The sequence below is a fragment of the Leptinotarsa decemlineata genome, unplaced genomic scaffold (assembly GCF_025532065.1).
Source record: "Leptinotarsa decemlineata unplaced genomic scaffold, Ldec_3_MD MMD2_tig00002974_RagTag_RagTag, whole genome shotgun sequence".
In the NCBI taxonomy this organism is placed as follows: domain Eukaryota; kingdom Metazoa; phylum Arthropoda; class Insecta; order Coleoptera; family Chrysomelidae; genus Leptinotarsa; species Leptinotarsa decemlineata.
This window is the reverse complement of record NW_027412578.1, coordinates 12,482,689-12,508,132: the sequence shown is the minus strand read 5'-3', so window position 1 is coordinate 12,508,132 and position 25,444 is coordinate 12,482,689. Positions and strand designations below refer to the sequence as shown.

At 35.7% G+C, this 25,444-nt stretch overlaps 1 protein-coding gene and 1 non-coding gene across 6 annotated transcripts in view; one reads left to right on the top strand and one right to left on the bottom strand.

Moving 5' to 3' along the window:
• ATP8B (ATPase phospholipid transporting 8B) overlaps positions 1 to 25,444 on the top strand; it is a 92,768-nt gene that overhangs the window by 59,478 nt on the left and 7,846 nt on the right. For 4 of the 5 annotated variants that reach the window (XM_074177499.1, XM_074177500.1, XM_074177498.1 and 1 more), the window contains 6 exons: positions 867 to 1,471; positions 7,019 to 7,295; positions 11,994 to 12,318; positions 17,489 to 17,760; positions 21,565 to 21,788; positions 21,855 to 22,080. In XM_074177499.1, coding sequence (XP_074033600.1) covers positions 867 to 1,471; positions 7,019 to 7,295; positions 11,994 to 12,318; positions 17,489 to 17,760; positions 21,565 to 21,788; positions 21,855 to 22,080 — 1,929 coding nt within the window. The remainder of the gene's footprint in view (positions 1 to 866; positions 1,472 to 7,018; positions 7,296 to 11,993; positions 12,319 to 17,488; positions 17,761 to 21,564; positions 21,789 to 21,854; positions 22,081 to 25,444) is intronic. The other variant, XM_074177497.1, reaches the window with a different exon arrangement.
• Positions 6,718 to 6,837, bottom strand: LOC141483152 (5S ribosomal RNA). The gene has a single exon (XR_012465939.1). It is a non-coding gene; the product is annotated as a 5S ribosomal RNA (ribosomal RNA).

Here is a 25,444-nt window from a genome sequence, read left to right as displayed (position 1 = left end):
TAAATTTCTGGCAAATAGTAGTTCTTAATATATTTTCTCATTTTTAGTAAATCTCACGTATGACAACAACAATGCTTTGTTGGTTGGTAAAGTGGACTCGTCTAACTGAGACGAGACGAGAAACATCTCGCTTCGCATTGAAAATTACCGCCATCTGTTGTACAGTTTGACAACTATCGGACAGGAAATAGTTACTGTCTAGTCACCTAGATGGCGTTACACGAGGAAACGCGTGTTATGCGTAAAGGAGCGGTAAAGTTTGTATTAAAATCAAAAAAAAACATTTTTAAATTAGCCATCGCCCCCTAAACCGCTTCAACGCCCCCAATCTTCTCTGTGCCCTTAACTGCCCCCCTATAGCCATACATCGCCCACAAGGGGGCGTTATCGCCCACTTTGAGAAAGACCACTGTAGATGATAGTTGGATACACCATTATACGCCCGAAACAAAAATATAGTCCAAACAGTAGACTGGAAAGGGGGAACCGGCTCCAAAAAAAGCAAAAACTGTTTTTTCGTCTGGGAAAGTGATGGCGACTGTTCTTTGGGATAGTCATGGAGTTATTTTAATTGATTATTTTCAAAAAGGAAAAACCATTACAGTGGTATACTAAATCTGTTCTGTTTAAAATCTGCCATGGCAACCTCAGCGGTTGCCATGGCGAAAATCCCTGAATTACGGTTTAAACTACTTGACCATCCGCCTTACTCACCAGATCTAACCCCAAGCGACTTTTTTGTTCCTTTATCTAAAAATTGCGCTCGGAGGACAGAGATTTTCGTCAAATGAAATAGTGTATTTGAATTGCTTGTGACTGTATCAAGTTAACTACTTTTCTACGAATTGATTATGATTCTTTTCCAGGTCAGATAGAGTACATATTCTCTGACAAAACCGGTACGCTTACCCAAAACATAATGACATTCAACAAGTGTTCAATCGGAGGCCGTTCTTACGGTGACGTCATCGACCAGAGAACCGGTGACGTCATCGAAATAACCGAAGACACGGAACCGCTTGATTTCTCCTTCAACCCGAACTACGAGTGCGAGTTCCGGTTCTACGACAAGCATCTGCTGGAAGCCGTACGAAGAAGAGACGCTGAAGCGTTCAGCTTCTTCAGGCTGCTGGCTCTGTGCCACACCGTCATGTCGGAGGAGAGAGACGGACGATTGGAGTATCAGGCGCAGTCTCCTGACGAAGCCGCTCTGGTTTCTGCGGCGAGGAATTTTGGATTTGTTTTCAAAGAGCGATCCCCCAACAGCATCACGATTGAGGTTATGGGCGTTAAGGAGGTGTATGAACTACTGTGCATACTGGATTTCAACAACATCAGGAAGAGGATGTCGGTGATCTTGAGGAAGGACGGGCAGCTCAAGCTGTACTGCAAGGGGGCGGATAATGTTATATACGAGAGGCTGAAGAGCGGTTCGGAGGACTTTAAGAACAAGACCCAGGAACACCTCAATGTAAGTACTTTTTTTTTCAGAGAGTTTAACATTCTTAAAAAGGCCAAAACAATCAAGATAATACCAACTTACAGTATGGTAAAAATTATAATACTGTAATAGTAATAATAATAATATTCTTTATTATCATAAGACATAATCTTGTAGACAAAGCTTGGGTAGTAAATACTTGAAAAATACAATACATACCGTATTAAATTGAAATAAAAATGGTGCATGGGTACAAACTATGTTGAAATGGGGGATATAAAAGGTATTTATATACAGGACTTTTCATGATGAGTGCTAATTAGCCGTTTCTGACAAACTATTTAACGGATCAACCTGAAAATTTCACAATATGCTTAAATCAATATGACCTACACGCCTAAAATATTTCAGACGAAGCGGCATTGTCGCTTCTACTATAAAGTAGCAGCTTCTTTGATTTTTCAAATGGAACACCCCGTATATAATATTATATTATGATTCATTATCACTTCGTCAACAAATGCATATACTATTTCCCTATACCTATCTATTACCGTTTAGAAGATATGAATTAATTTCGATATTTTTTTTACCAAACATGAACTTTTATAAATGCTGATAATCTTGAACTCTCTTGCACTAAAACGATCAAATTTGAAATGGAGTGGAGTGATACTATGAGGATCTTCACTCCGAGTCATATTTTCATTTGCCTCATACAGGGTCTTCAAAAAATGCAGATACTTTGATCTCATGAAAAAATGAGTGGAACTCAATTTTTTCAAATGGAACACCCTGTATATTTCAACATTTTTGAGCTCTACATCCAATTTTAGATTAACTTTGTTCAGATAATACTATTTCTATTTTGAACCGTTTTCGAGATAAACTGTTTCAAACGGAAACTGACGTGGTTTTCTTGCTCGTTTTTTTGAATTCATCACTTATTTTGGATATTCAAAATTTTTTTTTATACTTTGTAATATTTCTTTTTGATCCAGTTTTTTAACTGTCTCAGATCAGTCATTGGTCTCTAACGTATAACAGTACACATTAATATTTTTTAATAGTGTGCTTTGGAAAAATAAATAAACCAATTATTTAACATCAGACTTTCGTTGGTGGTTTTGGCTGATTGTGATAACTACCAATTATAATAGAATAATGTCAAGATTAGGTTACTGTAATGAAGATTTCTTGAATTTATTAATAATTTATGGTGAGTGCAATAGAATTGCAAGTAGAACATGACGAGTACTTCATGAAAGATATCCACAACTTCCGAAGCCGAATAATAATGTGATAAATCGACTACTAAAAACTGTAGGTTGAATGGAACCTTCCGTCCAAAAATCATTCGTAAGAAGACCAAAGTGGTTGATGATGACAATGGTATAACAGTTTTGGGATACTTTCATGCATTTCCAAATGCTTCTCTGCACGAGGCTGAAAGGGAGATAGGTATACCCTACGTGACAATTTGTCGAATTCTTAATAAGCATAAATGGCAACCCTATAAGTTCTACTATGTCCAACATTTGAAAGAGACTGATTTACCTCGTAGAGTGGAATTCTTTGGATGGTTACTTGTCAAGACTCAAGATGATGAACATTTCCTTGACAATATCATACAGACAGATGAGGCCAAGTTCACAAAAAATGGAGTATTGGTCGCCAGAAAATCCCCATGTTGTCCGCCAAAGGAGTTTTATGATAATAATTTGAATGCATCAAAATATGAAGTTTTACTGAGGAAAGGAATTCAAATGATTTTAAATAATAGACCAGGAAGAGAACGTGTATGGATGGTGCTCCACCCCATAATTCTCATTCAGTCAGCGAAGCTTTAACCGAAATCTTCGAAGACAGATGGATTGGTAATAATGGACCTTTTCGTTGGCCTCCTAGAACACCAGATGGCAATCCATTACATTATTTCGTGTGGGGTTTCATTAAAAATATGGTTTACTCTACTCCAATAACAACAATGGAAGATATGAAATCGAGAGTTACAACTGCTTTCAATAGTTTGACTCCAGACTTGATCAGAAGCGCTACACATGACAATCTTTTGAAGAGATTACATGTTTGTTTAAGTAGAGGTAGAGATGTGTTTGAACATATTCTGAAATACACTGACGATTAAATTAACTCATTAATTTATGGGTTTATTATTTTCAGTTCGTGTTTCAGCATTAATAAAACTATTGTTTGAAGAGAAGTTTCATTCGATGGTTGAGGAGTATTCCAATAATTATCTTTTCATTGTATTATCTGTGACTAATTGAGAAACATCAAACGAAATCTGTTTTACAAAAATGAGTGATGAACAAGGAAACCATGTCAATTTCCGTTTGAAACAGTTTATCTCAAAAACGGTTCAAAATAGAAATAGTATTATCTGAACAAAGTTAATCTAAAATTGGATGTAGAGCTCAAAAATGTTGAAATATACAGGGTGTTCCATTTGAAAAAATTGAGTTCCACTCATTTTTTCATGAGATCAAAGTATCTGCATTTTTTGAAGACCCTGTATGAGGCAAATGAAAATATGACTCGGAGTGAAGATCCTCATAGTATCACTCCACTCCATTTCAAATTTGATCGTTTTAAAGCAAGAGAGTTCAAGATTATCAGCATTTATAAAAGTTCATGTTTGGTAAAAAAAATATCGAAATTAATTTATATCTTCTAAACGGTAATAGATAGGTATAGGGAAATAGTATATGAATTTGTTGACAAAGTGATGATGAATCATAATATGATATTATATACGGGGTGTTCCATTTGAAAAATCAAAGAAGCCGCTACTTTATAGTAGAAGCGACAACGCCGCTTCGTCTAAAATATTTTAGGCGTGTAGGTCATATTGACTTATGCATACTGTGGAATTTTCAGGTTGATCTGTTGAATAGTTTGCCAGAAACGGCTAATTAACGCTCATCATGAAAAGCCCTGTATAAAAGGGTAAAAGTCAAGTTTATAAAAGAGTAGACATAAAAAGTAACAACTCAGGAGCTCCTTAATAAATATAAATAAAAAATATGAGTAAGTCAGTTAAAAGCTATCGTTAAAATATTTATCCAAAGTATAATAGGGTCTATCAGATAGAAATTGTTTGACTTACTTCCTGAATTGGAAGTCATTTATATTGGCAGATCTCATGTCCATAGGCAAATTATTGTACATTTTTCCACCGTTGTAAAATATGGAGTCTCTGGTGATGTTCTCAGTTGACACAGTGAGTTTCAAACACAGATTCCAGTATAAATAATGCAGGTACCGTTAGAGTATTATGTTTTTTGAAGAAGGTTCTACAGGAGTCTCTTTGTTCAAGGTTTCTTATATACCTTATTGTCCCTTTCTGTAAAGTTAGTAGACTTTTGAATAAAGTTGGACTGCATGCTCCCCAAAACAGTATTCCATAGCGTAAGTGAGAATCTATGAGTGCATAGTACGCCATCTTTGCAGCGCTAAACCCCCAGCGAAACAGCCAGAGAATAGTTTTTTAACACGATCCACAAATTTTAAATTCTGGTCAATGAACACTCGTAAGAAAATTAGTGATCTGTCTTCAAAATAAAGTTCGTTGATTGAGCATCTAAATGATGTTAAATTTGTTTGTCAAGTTAAAAGATTAAATGTTTGAATCACACCAATCTTTGACTTTTTTCAAGTTGGCAGATAATATTTTGTGCAACTTACAAGCGTTTTTATTACTCCAAAGTATGGTAGTGTCATCTGCGCAAATAAGATGAATTTCCTAGAAATATTAAGCTTGATGAGGTCATTAATATATAATAAGAAAAGAATGGGACCTAACACAGAACCTTGTGGGACTCCAGAGTTAATTTCCCTTCTTTTTTTTGAAAGTTGAGTTGTTTTGACCATTTGTGTCCGTCCCATTGAGTAAGAATCCAACCATTTGTGAGTTACTCCTCTGCATCCATAACGTTGGAGCTTTCTCAGCAGTATTTTGTGATCAACGCAGTCAAATGCCTTTGACAGGTCACAAAATACTGTGGCAGTCTTTTCACCGACATTTATCTCAGAATAAACTTTATTCAGAAATGAAAAAATAGCATCGTGCATATTTTTATTATTCTGGAAGCCGAATTGATTTTCACTGATGTGTTTTTCAGTGATTGTCAAATCAAATCAAATCAAAATATACTTTATTGCCTGAAGAACATAATTCTCATTGACAAAGTCGTTTACAAAATAAAAGAACAAAATAACACAACAATCACCTTTAGATATATATCGATATGATAAATAGTGAGGTAGAAAAAGTGATAATAATTATAATTGGACTACGATAGACGCACATCTGAGTCAAAGGAAATTTGATACATTATCCTCGTACTGGTCAACAAAATATGAAATATAAGTACATGAAAATAATAAAAATGATCACAATTTTATATACATATATACACATATATACACATACATACATATACACATATACATACATACACATACACACACATATACATATATAACTCTAAAACACTTAACAACAACATGTGCAATTATACAATGCATGTACATAAAATATTAAAATTGTCACAACAAAAATTTGCTTTGTACGAATATTAACAACAAAGAGGTGTAAATATAAAATGAAGTTCCTATAAATATAAATAAAATATAAGTATCACTGAAACACATTAAATAATAATGTATAACGAAGTCGAATTTCACGCATTAAAAGTTCATACAGTAGAATTCATCTAATGAGTAGAAAGCATTCGTCAATAGAAGTTTTTTTACGGTACTTTTGAATTGTTTTTTGCTATCTAAAATTTTTATCTCATTTGGTAGGTGATTGAATAATTTTTTACCATTATAAAATACGGAATTTTTTATTTGTGTCGATGTTGGAATTGGTAAGGTTATATTTAGTGCTTGTCTTGTGTTGTATTGAGACAATTCATGAGGTTTGTTTTTAAATTTGCTATGCATGAGACATACTGATTCTAAGATAAAAATACAAGGTAATGTTAAGATTTTATGTTTTATAAAGAGTGGCTTGCAAGAATCCCGGAATTTAGCTTTGCACATATACCTTACTGCTCGTTTTTGCAAAACAAAAATCATATTGAAGACATATCGACTACATGATCCCCAAAAACAGATTCCATATCTCAAATGTGAATCGATTAAAGCATAATACACACTTTTTGCCATATCTACACCAAGTTCCCATGAAATGGTTCTTACAGCGAAACATCCTGATGCCAATTTTCTTCTGAGTTTTTCAATGTGACTAAAAACAACGACACGCGGTGTTCCCAAGCGGTCACCCATCCAAGTACTAACCGCGCCCGACGTTGCTTGGCTTCAGTGATCGGACGAGAACTGGCATTTTTCAACGTGGTATGGCCGTTGTGTTTTGGAAGTGGATGTAATGAGGGTTTCAAACAAGAGAACAGTATTTGATGTGGGATCTGACTTATGACTAAGACTTGAGAGCAGATTCTCTATCGATCTAGATTCATTCAATTCACACAAAAAATAATGTCTCTCAAAGAGTATTTCTCATATGTTATGATTGTACCTTGCATTTTCTAGAAATTCGCCGGCGAAGGTTTGAGGACTCTTTGTTTGGCGTCCTGCGATTTGAACGAGGAATTCTTCAATAACTGGAAGCAGAGGCATCAAGAGGCGGCCATTTCGATGGAAGGAAGAGACGAAAAGCTCGATGCCATCTACGAAGAGATCGAAAGGGACATGGATTTAATAGGCGTGACAGCGATAGAGGATAAACTGCAAGACGGCGTGCCTCAGACGATAGCCAACCTCATCTTGGCGGGGATTAAGATCTGGGTGCTCACAGGGGATAAACAGGGTGAGTTTAGATTATGGGTTTTGTCAAGATTTGTTGCTTAAGCCTCCGATTGTACCATATGACAAAATCATTGCATTTTCTCTCAATAGACGGTATCAAAGTTACTTTCAATGAATCTCATAGAATATAAAATCATATTGAATGGGAACTTTGGACTATTATAAATTCAACAGTTGGCACTGATAATTCTTGTTTGAACTCGACCATTTACAAACTCTTGGCTACATCAAGAAGTTTATTATGTACAAATATTATTGTTTCAAATGTTCTGTTTGTTTTTATGAGTCTGCCTGATCGAAATGAGTCTCATTTGAATCAGTGTACTTTTGCCAACGTAACACAAGTCGGTTAATTCCGTCAGCATAAAAGTTGGGTGACTCGATGAAGTCGACGGAGGCCATTTTTGCCTGGTCCTTGTTGTGAAGGTTCTACCAGTGAAGAGCCTGTATATCTGTACAGGTATACGGGCAAACTTAGAGAGACCTCCGGATGAAAGAAGAGGACAAATACCTGCACTAGGCGTTCTAATCGTATAAAAGAACAAACAAGAAGATAAAAAGTTCAGTTTGAGTAGAGCCATGAAGATGATCGCACAGTCTGCTAGCGAAAGCGCTCGCATATAACAATTAGAAGTTATTGAAGCTTCAAATCCTGTTTGTGAATAAATGGTAATATTGCTCTACTCCAGCGGTTCCCAAACTGGGGGGCGCGCCCCCCTGTGGGGGCGTGGAGAAAGTCCAGGGGGGGCGTGACACCCAAATGAAATAAATAAAAAAAAAATTACAAAAATAATTTCCTCATAATAATACTCCCCTCCCGCCATCCATGACCCCCACCACCCGTTACCTGTCAACTGACCCGTTCAACATGGACATACAGTTGCTGCCAGAAGAGTTGCAAGAGGAGGGAATAGAAATAAAAAATGACTCTGCTGCAAGATACGATTTTGACGAAATGGACAAGCCCTCATTTTGGTTAAAGTACTTAAAAGTTTACCCCAGTGTTTCAGGGAAAGCTGTTCAGATGTACTTGCCTTTTTCAACAACATACATGTGCGAAAAAGCGTTTTCAACTCATGTGGCGATCAAAACCAAGTACCGCAACAAACCTGATGTCTAAAGTGACCTACGCTGTGCTTTGTCTGAAACTCAACCCAGGATCTGTCAGCTTATCCAGAACATGCAAGCGCACCCATCTCACTAAATTACATTTTATGTTTTGTTTTTGTAAGTAGGTAGGCCTATTGTTTCACTTTCCTTAAATTGAAAATGTATCTGTGTTACAATGTTAAATTTTGTATCAGTTATTATATTCGTTTTTCATGTAATACTTGTTTAAATTTTCACCATACGTACAATTATTGACATGTGTAGGGGGGCGTGGGGGGGTCTCCAAATAACCAGAGGGGGCGTGGTACAAAAAAGTTTGGGAACCCCTGCTCTACTCAAACTGCAGTTTGAGTAGAGCTTTGACGATGACAACACGACCAGCTGTCGAAAGCGCTTGTTGTTAGGTTAGGTTCAAAGTGAGTGGGACTATTCGACCCTTCACCGCAACCCGCAAGGGTTTATTGTGGCTCACACCTATTCAAACTCGTTCAAATTAACCCAGCTTCTTGACGAAGCCGATTAGTTTGTATGGTGAGTGGTCTTTCAGGTCGGATGGTAGAGTACGGCTCTGCCGAACTCTATAAACCTGATTCGGTCCCCAGCGGGGCAGGCACAAAGTATATGCTCTGCTGTTTCATCGTTAATGAGGTAGTCGGATAGTTGTTAAGTTTGACATAAGCAGTAGTCACAAATACACACATCGGAAAAGTCTAGGGATATTTTTAAAAATGGTAATAATTTTTTTTTAGATCGCTTAAGGGAAAAAAAAGTTGACGGGTGATTATTAAACGAATGTAACTTACAACAAAATTTATTAAATGGTCAAAAATACTGAGTGCGCATATAAACAAAACTAAAAAAAAATATGGCTCTTCTTTGGCACCCCGAAAAAAAATCATAATACAGAAAAAATTGGAATCAGTACAAAGTATGGTCTCCACGCTGGTTTATTACGGCCCTACATCTATCGTGCATTGACAAAATGAGATTGTCAATGTCTTGTTGAGGTACATTTGCCCATTCAGCGATTAAAAGCTCTCTCAATTGAAACGTTGTGTGAATATTCCCCATATGCGGAGTAATTCTTCGTTGAAGCATGTCCCACACATGCTCGATGGGATTCAGGTCCGGTGATTGTGCTGGCCATGGCAATACATCAACTCCTTTGTTGGTGAGCCAGTCAGTCACTAGACGTGCGACATGTGGACGAGCATTATCGTGCATTAGGTGGAAGTTTTCACCAACAGCACCAGCAAACGGACGGACGATAGGTAGAAGAATGGTGTCGAGGTACTGTCGAGCTGTGAGGGAGCGATTTGGAAAAACGAGATCGGTTCTGCCGCCGATCATGATTCCGCCCCATAGCATTACTGTACCACCTCTGTATGTGTGGACTTCCTGGACGTGTCTCAAACGTTCATTATTTCCAGGTCGTCTCCACAGTCTTACTCGACGAGAATCTGGATGAAATCCAAATCTGGATTCGTCTGTAAACAAAACTGTGGCCCAATCATTTGTATCCCAGTTTTGATGTTCTCGACACCACTCTAATCTTCTACCGCGATTGCCTCTCGACAAAGGTGGACATCTAAGGGGCCTTCTATTGTGGAGATCTGCTTCATGCAGTCGATTTCTGACAGTATCACGACCAATGGTTACCTGGTGCGTCTGCTGCAACACGTTAACCAACTCAGGTGCTGTGATTGTCGGTTGTCTTCTTGCGGTCAAGACCAAAAATCGGTCTTGAACTGCAGTTGTAGCGCGTCCTCGCCCTGGATGTTGTTCGTCTGGACTGCCAGTTTCACGGAAACGCCGCCACAATCGACTGATAACACTTTGGGAGACCCCCAAACGAAGAGCTACATCATTTTGTCGCATGCCACCTTGAAGAAGCCCTACAGCTCTATTCATCTTAGCCAATGGTAAGTGATGGCGTTCCATGTTAAAGGACAATATTTCCATTTTAATTGCTGAGCAAGAACTGCATAGAATGTACAAACTCGACACTTTCAGATTATTCATTTTAGCCGAAAACCTACAGTTTGTAAAAAACTTGATAAAAGATTAGTTACTGTTTTTGCAGGCTTTGTTCAACCCATAGAAATCTACAGGGTGGTCGAGTGTACCAATTTAATCGAAATTAAACGACCTCATGCATTTATTTTTATGATATTTAGTATGTTATAAAAATATCCCTAGACTTTTCCGATGTGTGTAGTTGTCTTTGCGATACTGTCACGTTTTGATTTTGTAAAGTTATTAAGTTTATTAAAGTTCCATTTCAAGTCGTTAACTAATAGTTTCGCTGTTCAAATTCTCTGGTCAACTATGGGCTTGTTTCATGCTATTGAAAACGATACTGGTTTGCTTATAGACCGATCGGTTTAGGGGTATATTATACTCACCAAGCCTAATCGGTCCCAAGGTCTTTTTATATTTGCAGAAAAAAGAACAATTTGAGAAGCAACAGTTTAAATTTGCGGTGTGTCAGTTAACCAATAAAATTCATCATGTCTACAGCGGTGTTGCCGAGTGTTTTGGTTTTTGATATCCATTCACAGAACTAAAATATAGTGATCCAATTTGACAGACGTCATTTTTGTTGTTATTGTTGTCAGCTCGGTGTGAATTCAACTGTTATAATCCGATTTGTTTGTTACAATTTTCTTTCTAATTAAAGAACGTTTCCTTTTATAAAAGGTAGGTTAGGTCATTTCCAACCATAGTTTTCGTGAATATTTCATTTAACGTGGAGAATTTTTTAATTAATTTAAAAGTTAACGGGTTAACGTTAAAAGGTAAGACCTCGTTAATCCTCAGCTCGCACAAGTTTCGACTTATGAGGGTTGTTGTTCGTAGGGGTGAGACAGCTGGTTAACGAAAAAACAGATTTTAAACAGAAACAGGTATACACTTACTTAAATTTTTGTGATATCAACATGAAAATGTCAACTGCCGGAAATATTTTTAAAATAACGTTTTTATTGCGTTTTGTGTTATTTGGATCCCATGTATAATTAATTTTCTCTTCCAATGCATTTCTTGCACTTGTTTCTTAGATTTAGTTGTCGAAAGTGACTGTAATTTTATTTTGAATCACGAATGAATCCTAAACTGTTTACACATTCCGTGAATTTCTAAAACTACGCCTCCCGATTTGATCTCCACAAACTTTATTTGAAAAATAATTCACAACATGTTTTGCTAAGACATTAGCTTTTTCACTCCGCGAGTTTTATGATTTGGAAATGTTGATTATTTGTATTGGTCCTATTGGTCAATCGAACAAGAAGCGGGACTAGGCCTGTGACGTCACGGGCCTAGAAAGTCCGATTTTTAATGATTAATTACTGGAGAACAACGGTATTTAAGCTGAAACAAAGTGCACTGTTTCTCAATTTGAAATAACTATCAAATGAACTGTAAAGCAAAAATCATGAAACAAGCACATTTCTAACAATATCAAAAAATGGAGTTTCACGAAATTCAAGACGGAACTGAAAAAACTGACAATTCCGTTATTATTATTATTACATTTTGTGACGTGTAGTGAAGTTTTTTCAGCATGAAATTTACTGTTTCATTCCAGAAACTGCCATCAACATTGGATACTCGTGCCAACTCCTGACCGACGACCTGGTCGACATATTCATAGTGGACGCCTCCTCCTACGACGAGGTCCACCAGCAACTGCTGAAGTTCCGCGAGAACATCAAGATAGTTCACAAGTTCCAGCCGCGAAGCCCCCAAGCTGCTACCGTCCCCGCCGCCAATCAGGCCCCGAACGGGCGAGTCCACACCGCCGAAAGGGCCCCCGACGCCTCCGCCCCCCGCCAGACGAACCCGCCGGCGATCAGCGTCGTCACTTTCAGGTTTGACGATGACATTCAAAACGGTGACAATGCGAGAGCAAGGTAGACGTAACGGGCAGGCTCTTTATTTTTCGCAGCGCTGTTGGCCCACTTTTTTTTTTCTTTCCGTTTTCTCTTTTCGCACCTTCTCGGAAAATGTAGTCTAAATTTCATCGTTCACCGGGTACTAACACGGCTGTTCTCTCGCTATTATGAGTTTTGACAGATTAGATGGCAGGCAGGATGGGAGTTTTTTGAAGTTGGTGACTGGGAGAGGTTGTTTTTTTCAGTAGAAATTGGTTCGTGGCAGTTAACTAACAAGTTTACTATAAATCAAATCAAAATATACTTTATTGTCAGAAGATTTTGCATCCCATTGACATAGATTTGTAAGTAAAAATATAATAGTAACTAATGGTGTACAGATAAAAATCGGTATCAATGAAGTTTTTTCCCAACACCAAACCATTATTTTAACACCTCGACACGTGTTTCGATCACCAAGTGATCATCTTCAAGAGGAAGAAGAAGAAAGAACTTTATTCAGAAATAGGAAGCCCTAATATACAAACAAATAACTGAAACAAAAACGAATATTAGGGTATACAAAATATTTGAATAAATTAACAAAAATACTAAATATTTAACCTAATGGCGATTAATTATGTTATCTCTGCTGACACTCCTCCATATATAGTCTTACTGAACGTAAATATACAAGTAGAATGAACAATGACACATTACGATACTGGACAACGTGGAACAAACAAAAATATAAAAGTATAAAACTCCAAAAATCCAAGCATTGGGACTTTTTCAATGATAATGGGGAATGTTCCTCTATTTGGGTTATTATAGCAAATGCAAGTTTGAACAAAATAAAGTGGAGTTTAATTCATGAGTTTTTCAAATTCACTTCGAAAAGTATTAAAATTGATGTTTCAAATGTTGGGCTTTGATTTTCAAAGGGATTTGTTTCTAATTCACATATTGACAACAGCGCCTATATCAAGTTGAAATACTTTATATGTGCCTAGATATTCTACTTTGAAAAAGGAAAATTATATCTTTATAAATCAACAATTAAGACAAAATATAAATTATAGTTCAATACCACCTCCACAAGCCACATAAACAACAGTTGTTTTGTTATTTACTTATATAGATGGAGATAGGTTAGGTGCACAAAATATAATATGTCACAGAATGTCTCGGAACTTGGAACATAAGTAAACAGAACAGAGCATGCCTCTGAAATATGTCATTTTTGTTTGTCTCATACAGGTAACAGATTCATTGTCCTTTATTAGCTATAACCGATGTTGCCAAATGGTGAAATAGAAACGAATCCCTTTAAATGTTGAATGCATTATTTCATACCTCTTTTTTAAGTATTCAAATAATTTTTTAAAGAAGAAGGTTGAAATGATAAGTTTAAAATGTGTTGTTTTCGAGCTCTTTTATGAAAACTACTTGATTTTTGTCAGGAGGAACGTTCCCTATATAACAGTTACTTAATTATTTTTAATATATATCCCAATTTTTTTTTCTCTTGAATGATGTGCTTGTTTTAAAATGAAGATGATCACTTAGTGATCGAAACATGTGTCGAGGTGTTAAAATAATGGTTTGGTGTTCATCAAAAAGGTCCCAAACAGTTCATCACAAAAACTGGTAATTTACAAAAGCAAGTACAAATACAATAAAAATAAAATGGAATACATGTTTTTTTTAAATGATTCATTAAAATATCCTTGTAGGCTATAATAGAGTCTATCAGCTAGCAAATTTCTAACTGCTTTCTTGAATTGTACGTTGGTCAGATTTGGAGACCTTGTCTTACACAAGTTTGCATCATCAGAAGATTCCTGACTAAACAAGTTTAAAAATATCTCAAAACACTGATACATTGTTGTACACTTTTATATCGTCTGGAAATGCAGGATTATATTAGGAAAAATTTTGATGAAAAATGTAACTTTTGAAGTATAGTTGAAAGAGAAAACCATTAATTCACAAGGTTTGTTCGAAAAGTATATAGAATTTGCATTTTTCTCAAAAAATATTCATTTATTCATTAATTTCTCTTTTGTCCCCTTCAAAGTAGTTCCCCGCAGATATAATACACTTGAAGTAGTTCTGATATGCAATTTTCTAATAGGGTTGTCTGTTAACTTTTGTAAATTATATATTTGGACAGTTTATTTCATATCAGTTCTTATATTTCAACAAACTTCGAGTCACTCAATACCCTCGATACATACCAATACACCGCTAGGTGTACATGTAGGTGTAGACAATTTTCCTCGTTTATAAAAATCAACCAGCTCCCAACTATTTTGAAAATATACAAACTGATTGTGAGAATCCTGCCTGCTCAATTTTTCAACTAGAGTAGACAATTCATCGCACTAGATTAGAATTACTTATGTGTTTTGTGAACACAATAATCTACCTGCTCTCTAATACGCTAAGCGCTTATTTTTAATAAAGTTTAATTCTGTTTCATGGTTGGGTTCATCAGTAGCCTCCAGTTTGGATATTTATCCGTTACTCTTTTCACTTTTTTGCGTCTCTCCAGCGAGTATTAATTGATTGAACTGTTGTCAACTTATTAACATCTGAATTCCATTTCTTAGTCTCTTTCTTAGAACATTTATTGAAAATGAATCGATTTCCCAGTGTTCCTTTGATCTCGATGTTCATTTTGAGACAATCAATCATTTATTTAATCCTGTGGAAGTTACAAAGTTACAGGACAAGTCAATTCGAAAAAAAATCCTACAATTAAAACACTAAACATGGAGAGTATATAAGCGTATACCCAAAACTGTAAGGTAAATGGTATGAAATTGAAACTAAATCAATTCTGGGAATTCTTGAATTGAGTAAAAACACAGATCTATCAAAACTTTTTTCAGTTGTCTTTTAAATGTATAAGTTGGCAGACTTCTTAGATTGTATTGGAGAAAGTTGTATAAGTACAAACCAAAAGTATTTGGTGCTTTTTTTGATAACTCCAGGTTTTTGAAAGGCACGTAAAAGTTAACTTTTTTCCTTGTATTATGAGTATCGCTATTTCTTGAAAAGGTGTTTCGATTGCCATGTATGTATGTCCATAGCTCAAGAATGTATATGCCAGTGACTGTTGATATTTTGTATTCTTTGAAAAACATTCGACAGGAGTGATCAGGTGATTGTGATGGCGCTGTGCGTAACCTCCTTGGTATATCGACATTACTGGCTGATCTATTCGCGGGCAGATGGCGCTCTATGTAACCTCCTTCATATATCGACATTATTGCTGGATATTTTCGCGGGTAGATGGCGCTGTGCGTAACCTCCTTGATATAATTCGAACTCACTTTACATATATTTCTTCATTTGAAAAAAGTATCCGGAATCGGAAAATATCGATGGTCATTTTTCTAAACAATATGCGACTGATTGATCCCGAAGTTTATATAAAATAAATATAGTTTAAAAAGACTAAAAACACGCTTTTATAGCATACAAAACTAAAAAATGAAAATAAATATAGTTTAAAAGACTAAAAAACACGCTTTTAAAGGACATCGAACTAAAAGCGTGGGTGCTTTGTGGCATATTTTTTGTAGCCCGTCGCTTTTTTCACAATAATACTAGTATTTTTCGTTCGTTATTGTTATAAGCTTATTTAAAAAAAATATTTTCAACTTTTCAGTTCGACATTCTTTAAAAGCGTGTTTTTTAGTTTTTTAAACTATATTTATTTATGAAATACTGTATAATTAGTTTTACTGGAGTTTGGTTACAAGGATCTGTCAAAGGACCAAACATAACTGGTTGACTGAAATCTTTCATCTTTCTTCAGCTTTCAATAGTAGAGTGGAGTCATCTGCGTATAATGTGGTACAAGTATCTGTAAGGTCATGGGCAGATCATTAACATGTAAGATAAACAATGTAGGCCCCAATATAGATCCTTGTGGAACTCCTAGTGCATTACTATCCATAGATGAGAAAACAGAACTCCGTAATTCGGACTTTTTATTAGTTTGAGATTTGTCTTTCAAGTGCGAGTCAAACCAATCATAGGTGATAAATCTGAATCCGTACCTGATGAACTGTAAAGAAGGGAAAAAATTAAATTAGGGAAAAAATGAGTAGCATTGCATTGATTGATTGATTATTACATAATACATGGCATTAAAACCGATAGAACTCTTGAAACAACCTCAAGATTTTTATAAAAGCTTATGAAAAACACTAAAAAGATTCGTCAAAATATTCCTGTGGAGCAGAGGTTCTCAAAACTCATTTTGTCTACTGCCCACTTCGAGAATTAAATTATTTTCTAGCGCCCCCAATTTTTTTTACTTTACTACATCTTAAGAATCACAATCGCAGTCATTATCTTGATGATTAAATTATGTGTGTCATATGAAAATGAGACTTTCTGATGAGGGTAATGTAAAACACCATATTGTAACATTAGGAAAACTTTTATCATTCTTTGAAGTGATGAGGTTGTCATGCAAATATTTGTCTTTGTTTTCCAAGGACTCTATTACAGAGTCAAATAGATTGTAAAATCGAGTCAGACAGTTACATCTTGATAACCAACGCACTTCTGTGTGAAATAGCAATCAGTTGAAATCTTCATCTCTAGCAACACAAAGCTGATCAAATAATCTGTCATTTAAAGAGCTGTTTCGGATTTTATTGACTGCTTTGATGATATATCGTAGTGATTGAGAGAGGCGCTCACTCAAATTTTTCGCAACCAAGTGTTGCCTATGAATGACGCAATGTACAACGAGCACATCTGGAATGTTATTTTTTAAGTACGCTATGAAGCCTTTGTGACGTCCTGTCATAGCCGGAGCGACATCCGTAGCAGCTGATATAATATTCTTCAGTGGAATTTATTTCTGATCGCCCTAACGCCCTAGATGGCGTTACACGAGGAAACGCGCATTAAGCGTAAAGGAGCGGTAAACTTTTTAAATTAGCCATCGTCCGCCTAAACTGCTTCAACGCCCCTCAATATTCTCTGTGCCCTTTACTGTCCACAAGGGGGCGCTATCGCCCCCGACAAGAAAAGTTTCCACAGTCATTCTAGAGAAATCGTTAGACGACCTTATGTCTGTTGCCTGAATTGCGTGTTTCACATTGAAAACAATCAATTCAACGGAACACTGGGAGAATTTGCATCGACCACTGAATCGAATAATTGAACACTGACTTTGCAGCACCGAACTGGAATACTACGGCGGAACAGAAGAGCACCACGAAGAATCCTCGGCGGGATTCGCCATCGTCATCAACGGGCATTCGCTGGTGCACTGCCTGCATCCGCAGATGGAGAGGCTCTTTCTGGAGATCGTGATGCAGTGCAAGTCGGTGATTTGTTGCCGCGTGACGCCTCTGCAGAAAGCTCTGGTCGTGGAGTTGGTGAAGAAGAGTAGGCACGCCGTTACTTTGGCAATAGGCGATGGCGCTAATGATGTATCGATGATAAAAGGTTAGTTAACTTGACTTTTTTGGAGGGAATGTGAAAATATATATGCAGGGTTTTATGCCTGACGTTTCGTCTACTACTGCGGTAGATGGAGTTGAGTAGATTACTTAATTTCACTATTTTACATACTATAGTATATTTATAGCAAGTCAGGAATACAGAAATCTGTGTTCAGAGTTACAAAGATGAAATCATCTACTTAAAATAAAAGTAAAGAGTCTAGGTCAATTGAAAGTATAATTATAAAAAGAATAAACTGAGGATTTATTTATTCATTCATTTATTTATTCAACGGCAAAGCCAATTTACAAAAACATATTTAACCAAGTGTGAGGAACTACAAAGTATATTTAAATGCTCATGTCTGATGTCGACATTACAATTTACAATTTTACAAAACATTGAGCAAAGTGTGATATACAAAATATTAATAAATCCTTATGTTCAGTGACTATATTACAAAAAGATGAAACAATTCTGGTACTTACAAGAAAAAAGATGTAACAAATCTGGTGCTTACAAAGAAGATGGTAAGGTAAAGAAAAGCTTCAAAAACGCTAGAGCTTTTTCAATTGATTTTCAAAGACCTGAAGTGATACATTAAACAGATCTAAGATATAATGATATTGATTTCCCAGCTTCAAAATACGAGGCATCGGACTGTTCAAAGCATAATTGGTATGGAAAAAATCTATATGAAAAATGTCAGGATGTCTCGTATCTTTTTGTTTAATATGAAAAGTTATTAGGGCAGTTTATCTCACCATTTATTAACTTGAAGAGGAAACTCAAGTTCATAGAAATTCTCCTATTTTCCAATGATTTTATATTTAACATTTCGTTGAATACCAAAGTGAGAAACACAATTCTTTAAGAATTTCTATTGAACATTGTCAATCAAATCGATATTTATATTATAGTGTGGGTCCCATATCAGATTTATTTGGCATCCAGAGAAGAGCAATTAGGATTCTTGATAACCTTTCTTACAGGCAAGACTGTAGAAGTAGCTTCATAAATAATAAAATACTGCAGGTTTTTCCGGGTTTTCCTGCAGCTGAAAAAGCAAATGCGCCACTGGAATCAATGAAGTCGCCCCAGAGCGCCAATTAATTTTTATTGTTGTATTTATTTTATTTTTATCGTTGTTTTAACACATTTTAAAAGTAATATTCTTATTTGTATTACCTAAATATTGAAATTTGAGCAGATAAAATACTTACACTTCCATATATATATATATATATATATATATATATATATATATATATATATGTTAACTCGAAGATTCTCACGGATAAAGTATGATGAGCTGTTTTCTCGGGTTTCGCTCCGTGTTCTGTGTATTTTCTCCCCATAAGGATTATTTTCACAACGTTTCGGCAAAGTCTCATTTGCCATCTTCTGGTGATGTCTGGTTTTTTCAACTAGACTGATTAATTCGAACTCTGTGTCTCAATTTATAGGGATGGATGTTTCCCTTTACCTGCGTTGCTGCCACTACCTGTGTTTGCTCGACTACCTGTTTTGGTCTTGTTACCTGAGCTGCCTCTCCTGTCTCTGTTATTGTACCTGTATTGTCCTGTACCGAGTTTTGCCTCTGGAGTTGAGCAGTCTGATTGCTTGTGCGAAGTGATAAAACGGATCTCCATGTTGATGGTAATCTTTGCGCATCATCCCTCTTGTTCATATTATTAGGTCGTTTTTCAATTTCGATTGCCTCTCTGATTGTTCGTGAGTAAAAGCAAAAGCAAAGTAAAAGCAAATGAGACTTTGCCGAAACGTTGTGAAACACTCGAAATAATTCAAATCTGTATCTCCAGAACCCATAGAGTCAACAGAACCAGAACTGGCGTAAATTATTATGCTCCAAAAGTGTATAATTCGCTTCCCCAAAATATCAAAAATCTACCTTTGGAGGAGTTCAAATACAGAATCAAAAATTTTTTAATTAAAAAAGCTTTTTATTCCTTAGATGAATATTTTAGTGATGGTTTTCGAGACATGTAATACCACTTTTATATTTCTATTTCATAGTTAGTTTGTTTTATTTCCACAAATGTATGTATATCTATAGTAATTGTCCATTTAACCATTCAAGTTATCTGAATATTTTATATTTTGTATTTATAGATAAGCAATATCTGTTATGACCTTTGTAAACTTTGTATTATCACCAAATATATACTACTACTACTATAACCGAACAATATTCAAGAATGGATCTTACGAAAGCACAATATAAAACCTTTTTTATTTCAATTGAAAAATCAGTAGAAATTCTCAACACAAAACCCAGCATTTTGAGACTTTTTGCCACAATTTTTTATATTTGAAGATTAAAATTAATTTTGCTCTCAAATTTAACTCCCTGATCACGAATAAATGTTTCTCTTTTAAGAGCTACATTACTCAATGTATATTCAAAGAATGTTGGACTTCTAATTTTAGCGAATATAATTATTTGACACTTATCAATGTTTACCTCAACAAATTATTTCTAAACCACATGGAAAAGGCAGCAAACATAAGAAATTCTGAATATTTGAAAACAAACTCTATGTCTGATACATTCAAGGTTAGCTTTCCAAATTTCTGCCACCGCAGTTGTCGGTTGATTGATCAAACCACCAACACTGACATAAAAACTTGGCAAGTTGACTTGGGTGTCACACCAATAGGTGGTTCCACTTATGTCTCGCTTGCGTTTACACAGTTATTTCTATTAAATACTTGGTTTTTCTCATTTTGTCTTCAATCGAGGACCGCCTGTCCGGTACTAACGATGCCCAATAGGCATCGTTAGTACCGTTAGTAGTGAGATTCTACTGTATATATACTTAAGGCATAATCCTCAAGAGAGAAGTTCAATACAAAGTACAAATTAAAAAGGAAAAGAAAAAGAGAAGACAGGCTCATACTCTGAAACTAAGATGAATATGAGTTATTTAAAAAATTCCTGCACAGCATAAAAACATTTCTCTAATAAATATTTTTTAATGATTTTTTGAGCACAGATAAACTATTCAAGGCCTTCAAATGATCTGGAAGGTGGTTATACAGGGTGTAACTGAATAAGTGTAAAACATTTAAGAAGGTGATTCCTCATCGAAAAAAAGATAGGATCTTTCATATAAAGAAACTTCATTGGAGCATCCCTTGTTAAGATACAGCCCCTTAAAGGGGGTACATAAAATTTGTATAACAATTTTTTTCACAAGCACTAAAAAGTAACAATATTGAAATCAACCTGACGTTTTGTACTACCAAGAAGACACTTAGCCAGTAATTTATTTGGTTTACCCCATGGTTGTAAAGGGTGGAAAAAGCAACCCCTAACATTTATTTCCAATGTAACTTTTTGTCTATTATTTGTTTACCATTTAAACATTTATTTCCGATAGCCTGTTTCATTCTAAACAAAAAATGTCTCTTGGGTTTTTTGCCCAAAATAAACCAGTCAGGTTAGTTTCAATATTGTAACTTTTTTAGTGCTTGTGAAAAAATTGTTATACAAATTTTATGTACCCCCTTTAAGGGGATGTATCTTAACAAGGGATGCTCCAATGAAATTTCTTTATATGAAAGATCCTATCTTTTTTTCGATGAGGAATCACCTCCTTAAATGTTTTACACTTATTTAGTATACATCCTGTATACATTTGGACCATTGTATTCCTGTCCACATGACGTTACTGTGAATCTAGCTAAGGGCAAATAAAAATGGTTCTTGGTTCTAGTATCATGTTGATGAAGTTTTAGATTTGTTTCAAATGAAAAATATAAAAACAGAACAATCTATTTCAGCTGCCCACATTGGAGTGGGAATATCAGGGCAAGAGGGAATGCAGGCGGTGTTAGCGTCAGATTATTCGATAGCGCAGTTTAGATTCCTAGAAAGGCTCCTTTTGGTTCACGGCAGATGGTCCTACTACCGGATGTGCAGTTTCCTGCGATACTTTTTCAACAAGAACTTTGCATTTACGTTGTGCCATTTTTGGTATGCATTTTTTTGCGGATTCAGCGCCCAGGTCAGTACAAAGTTAACGCCCCACGAATTGAAAGGAAAAGCCATAAAGATTGTTATTTTATTTCAGACTGTATTTGATCCTATGTATATATCTATCTACAACTTATTCTACACCTCGCTACCTGTTCTGGGAGTTGGGATCTTTGACCAGGATGTCAACGATAAGAACAGCGTTATGTATCCACAACTGTACCGTCCCGGGCATTACAACAAGTTCTTCAACAAGAAGGAGTTTTTTCGAAGCGCTGTACAGGGTTGTTTCGTATCGACGGTGCTCTTTTTTGTGCCATTCGGTTAGTGAAAAGTCATTATTTTATCAAGCGCTGTCAATAAATGTATTCAAAAAACACACTTTGATGTGAGATTTCCACTTGGAAGTTTACCAAACCGCGACACGTGTTTCGCTATACAATAGCATCTTCAGACGTCACAATACTGTTTGAATGTATAGAAATTTGAATTATTATGAATATTACTACTACAACTCAAAACTGGAGAATACTGAATACAATTTTAACTGTGCAATCATTTTACCTACTTTTAAGGGCTATCCTGATTACCAATTTCTTCATTGCACACTAAATTTACTAAAGAGGAACAGTTCAAATCTACGGTATTGAGCCGATAAAAAAAAATAATGAAATTAGCGTAACCTGAGTAAATATGTATACAGGGGTGCGCAAAAGTCCGGAATAAAATTAATATCTTTTTAACCAGTATTTTAGGAAAAAAATGCTGAAACACGTCAGTTGATTTCACGTTGTACGCATTTTTTGGCAATAAATGAATTTTTTTTCCAGCCCTTAGCTGCAACCCTCCACAACTTTTTTTTTTTCAAATGCAAACCTATGTCGTGTATGGGCTCATTGAAAAGCTCGTAAAAAATGGAATCTGACCATACCTTTTATTTTTTTTTTACCCATGCGGTTACCACGAAATGAGAAAAAACTCTTTTAAAACCAAAAAACTTATAAATACCTACTTAGTGCTATTACGGGTGAATTAACGTTGCAAAAAACAAGTAAGTGGTGATGATGTAAATTGCTCAACAATTGCTAAGGATCACCAGTACCTACTTTCTAAAAGTTTACAAATTTTAAGAGCAGACCATCCGGGCCAGGCACCACAACAAATTTTATTGATTTTACCTTCAAAGTGTTCTTTTTTAATTTGCTAAACAAAAATGGTATTGTCAGAGAGGCAGCGTATCGAAGTCTTGATGTTGTTGGGATGTGGGGATAGAATGCGGAGTCAAAGTGAGGTGTGTACTTTATTTAATGCAAAATATCCGGAAAATCACATTTCCCAGGCCACTGTGAGTAAGATCTTACACAAATTTGAAGAACATGGTACAGTGAAGGACTTGCCCAGAAGTGGCTGGCCACATGTTTTAGACGAAGATCAAAAATTGGACATTGCCGTATCTCTGCAGGAAGATCCACATTTTTCAACGGTTTCATTAGCCCAAAACAATCCTGCGTCTAAACGTACGATTGGGATGTTTTTGAAAACAGAAAAATACCACCCATATAAGGTATGTCTTGTCCAAGAGCTCTTGGAAGATGACCATGATAGGCGTTTGCAATTTTGTGAGGAAATAATGAGGTGATGTGACGAGAATAATGGGTTTCCACTCAACATACTCTTTTCGGACGAAGCTACTTTTTATTCACATGGAGTAGTTAACAGGCACAACTATCGATTCTGGAGTCAGGAAAACCCACACTGGATATGCGAAGCTCGTACGCAGCGTCCTCAGAAAGTAAATGTATGGGCAGGCATCATCAACAACAGAATATTAGGGCCATACTTTTTTGAAGGAAACCTTACAGCTGCACGCTACTTAGACTTTTTATGCTTTGAATTAGTCCCTGCTTCAGCTGTTATGTTTCCCAATGAAGCAGATCCAGATATCCCCACTGAAATACTTTGGTTCCAACAGGACGGCGCTCCCTCACATTTTGTTATTAATGTCAGAGAATATCTCGATGACATATTTGCAGGACGCTGGATTGGACGACGTGGTACAATTGAATGGCCGCCAGATCCCCAGACTTAACGCCATTAGATTATTTTTATTGGGGATATATGAAAGACAAGGTTTATCAAAAATAGGCGGGCCAATATTGAAGATCTAAAAAGCAGAATTAGAGTGGAATCACATAACATACCGGCTGAGGCCATTCGGAATTCCGTAAACAGGTTTTACCATCGCCTAGGAGCCTGCCAAGTAGAGGGTGGAGGCCAATTTCAGCATCTGTCACGTTAATTCACCCGTAGATAGCACCAAGTTAGGTATTTGTAACTTTTCAAAAGAGTTTTTTCTCATTTCGTTGTAACCACAAAAAAATAAATAAAGGGTATGGTCAGAATCCATTTTTTACGAGCTTTTCAATGAGCCATACACGACATAGGTTTGCATTTGAAAAAAAAAAGTTGGAGAGGGTTGCAGCTAAGGGGTTGAAAAAGAAAATTTCATTTTATTGCCAAAAAATCCGTACAACGTGAAATCAACTGACACGTTTCAGCGTTTTTTTTCCTAAAATACTGGTTAAAAAGATATGAATTTTATTCCGGACTTTTGCACACCCCTGTACACTGTGCCCAACGATTTTATTATTTTTTTATCTCATCAATACCGTAGCACGTTTTAACCTTTTATCTCAACTTGGGTGGTATATTGGTAACGACGTATCACAGTTAGCCACCTTAACGCCACATAGTCCTCGACACAATACAAAATCTTGACTTGGGTGGCAGATCCATGCTTGTTGACAAAATTCTTTGTATAGATCATATTGGATTGGGATCTTTTTCTTTCATAGTGTACTACTATAGTACTAATCAAGCTCTGTCATTTGATACCCATATTGCCATTTTGTAGCTACGTCCATCTTGGATTTACAATGATACACTATTTATTAAATTGTATTGTCATCAAAACTAAATGTGTGTACCAAATATCAGACCAATCTGTCAACAGGAAGGGGTCAAACTTCAATGAGCCTTTTTTCTGAGAATAGTACAGCGAACATGTCACGAGAGGCAGCACTGGTAGGAACAAACATAAACTATTCACAGTAAAACAAGTAATATTAATTCATTATTTAAAAATATAAATCTGATATAAAAATTTATTTTGTGCTAGTATAATGCCAACAAGGCATTGCTGTTTTGCGAATTGTACGTCGGATAATCGATATCCGAAGAAAACGTGTTTTTCATACCATTTATAAAACCTCATATTAATGAGGTTAGAATTAAGAAATGGATACGTGCTTCAAAGAGAGTGGAATTAACAGGGCAAAAAATAAATAAATATTCATGCTCCAAACATGAAATGAATAGTAAATTTTTCATAGTTAATTACCATTGATTAGAATGAGATATAACCTCAATCGTTTATTAAATTATATTCATTTATTATATTTAATTAAATTTATTTCATTACCATCTATATTTTATTCATATTTCACTCGGAAATAAATCTGAAATTCATAATTATTTTAAATTTCTTTTATTACAGTTTGAATCTACTGCTACTCATTTACTAGAGTCTGTATACTAACCTGTCTATTAATTAAATTTTTTTTCCAGTTACTTTACAATTACGGCATGCCAGCCAACGTTTTAATGTTACAACATTGTTATCCTTCA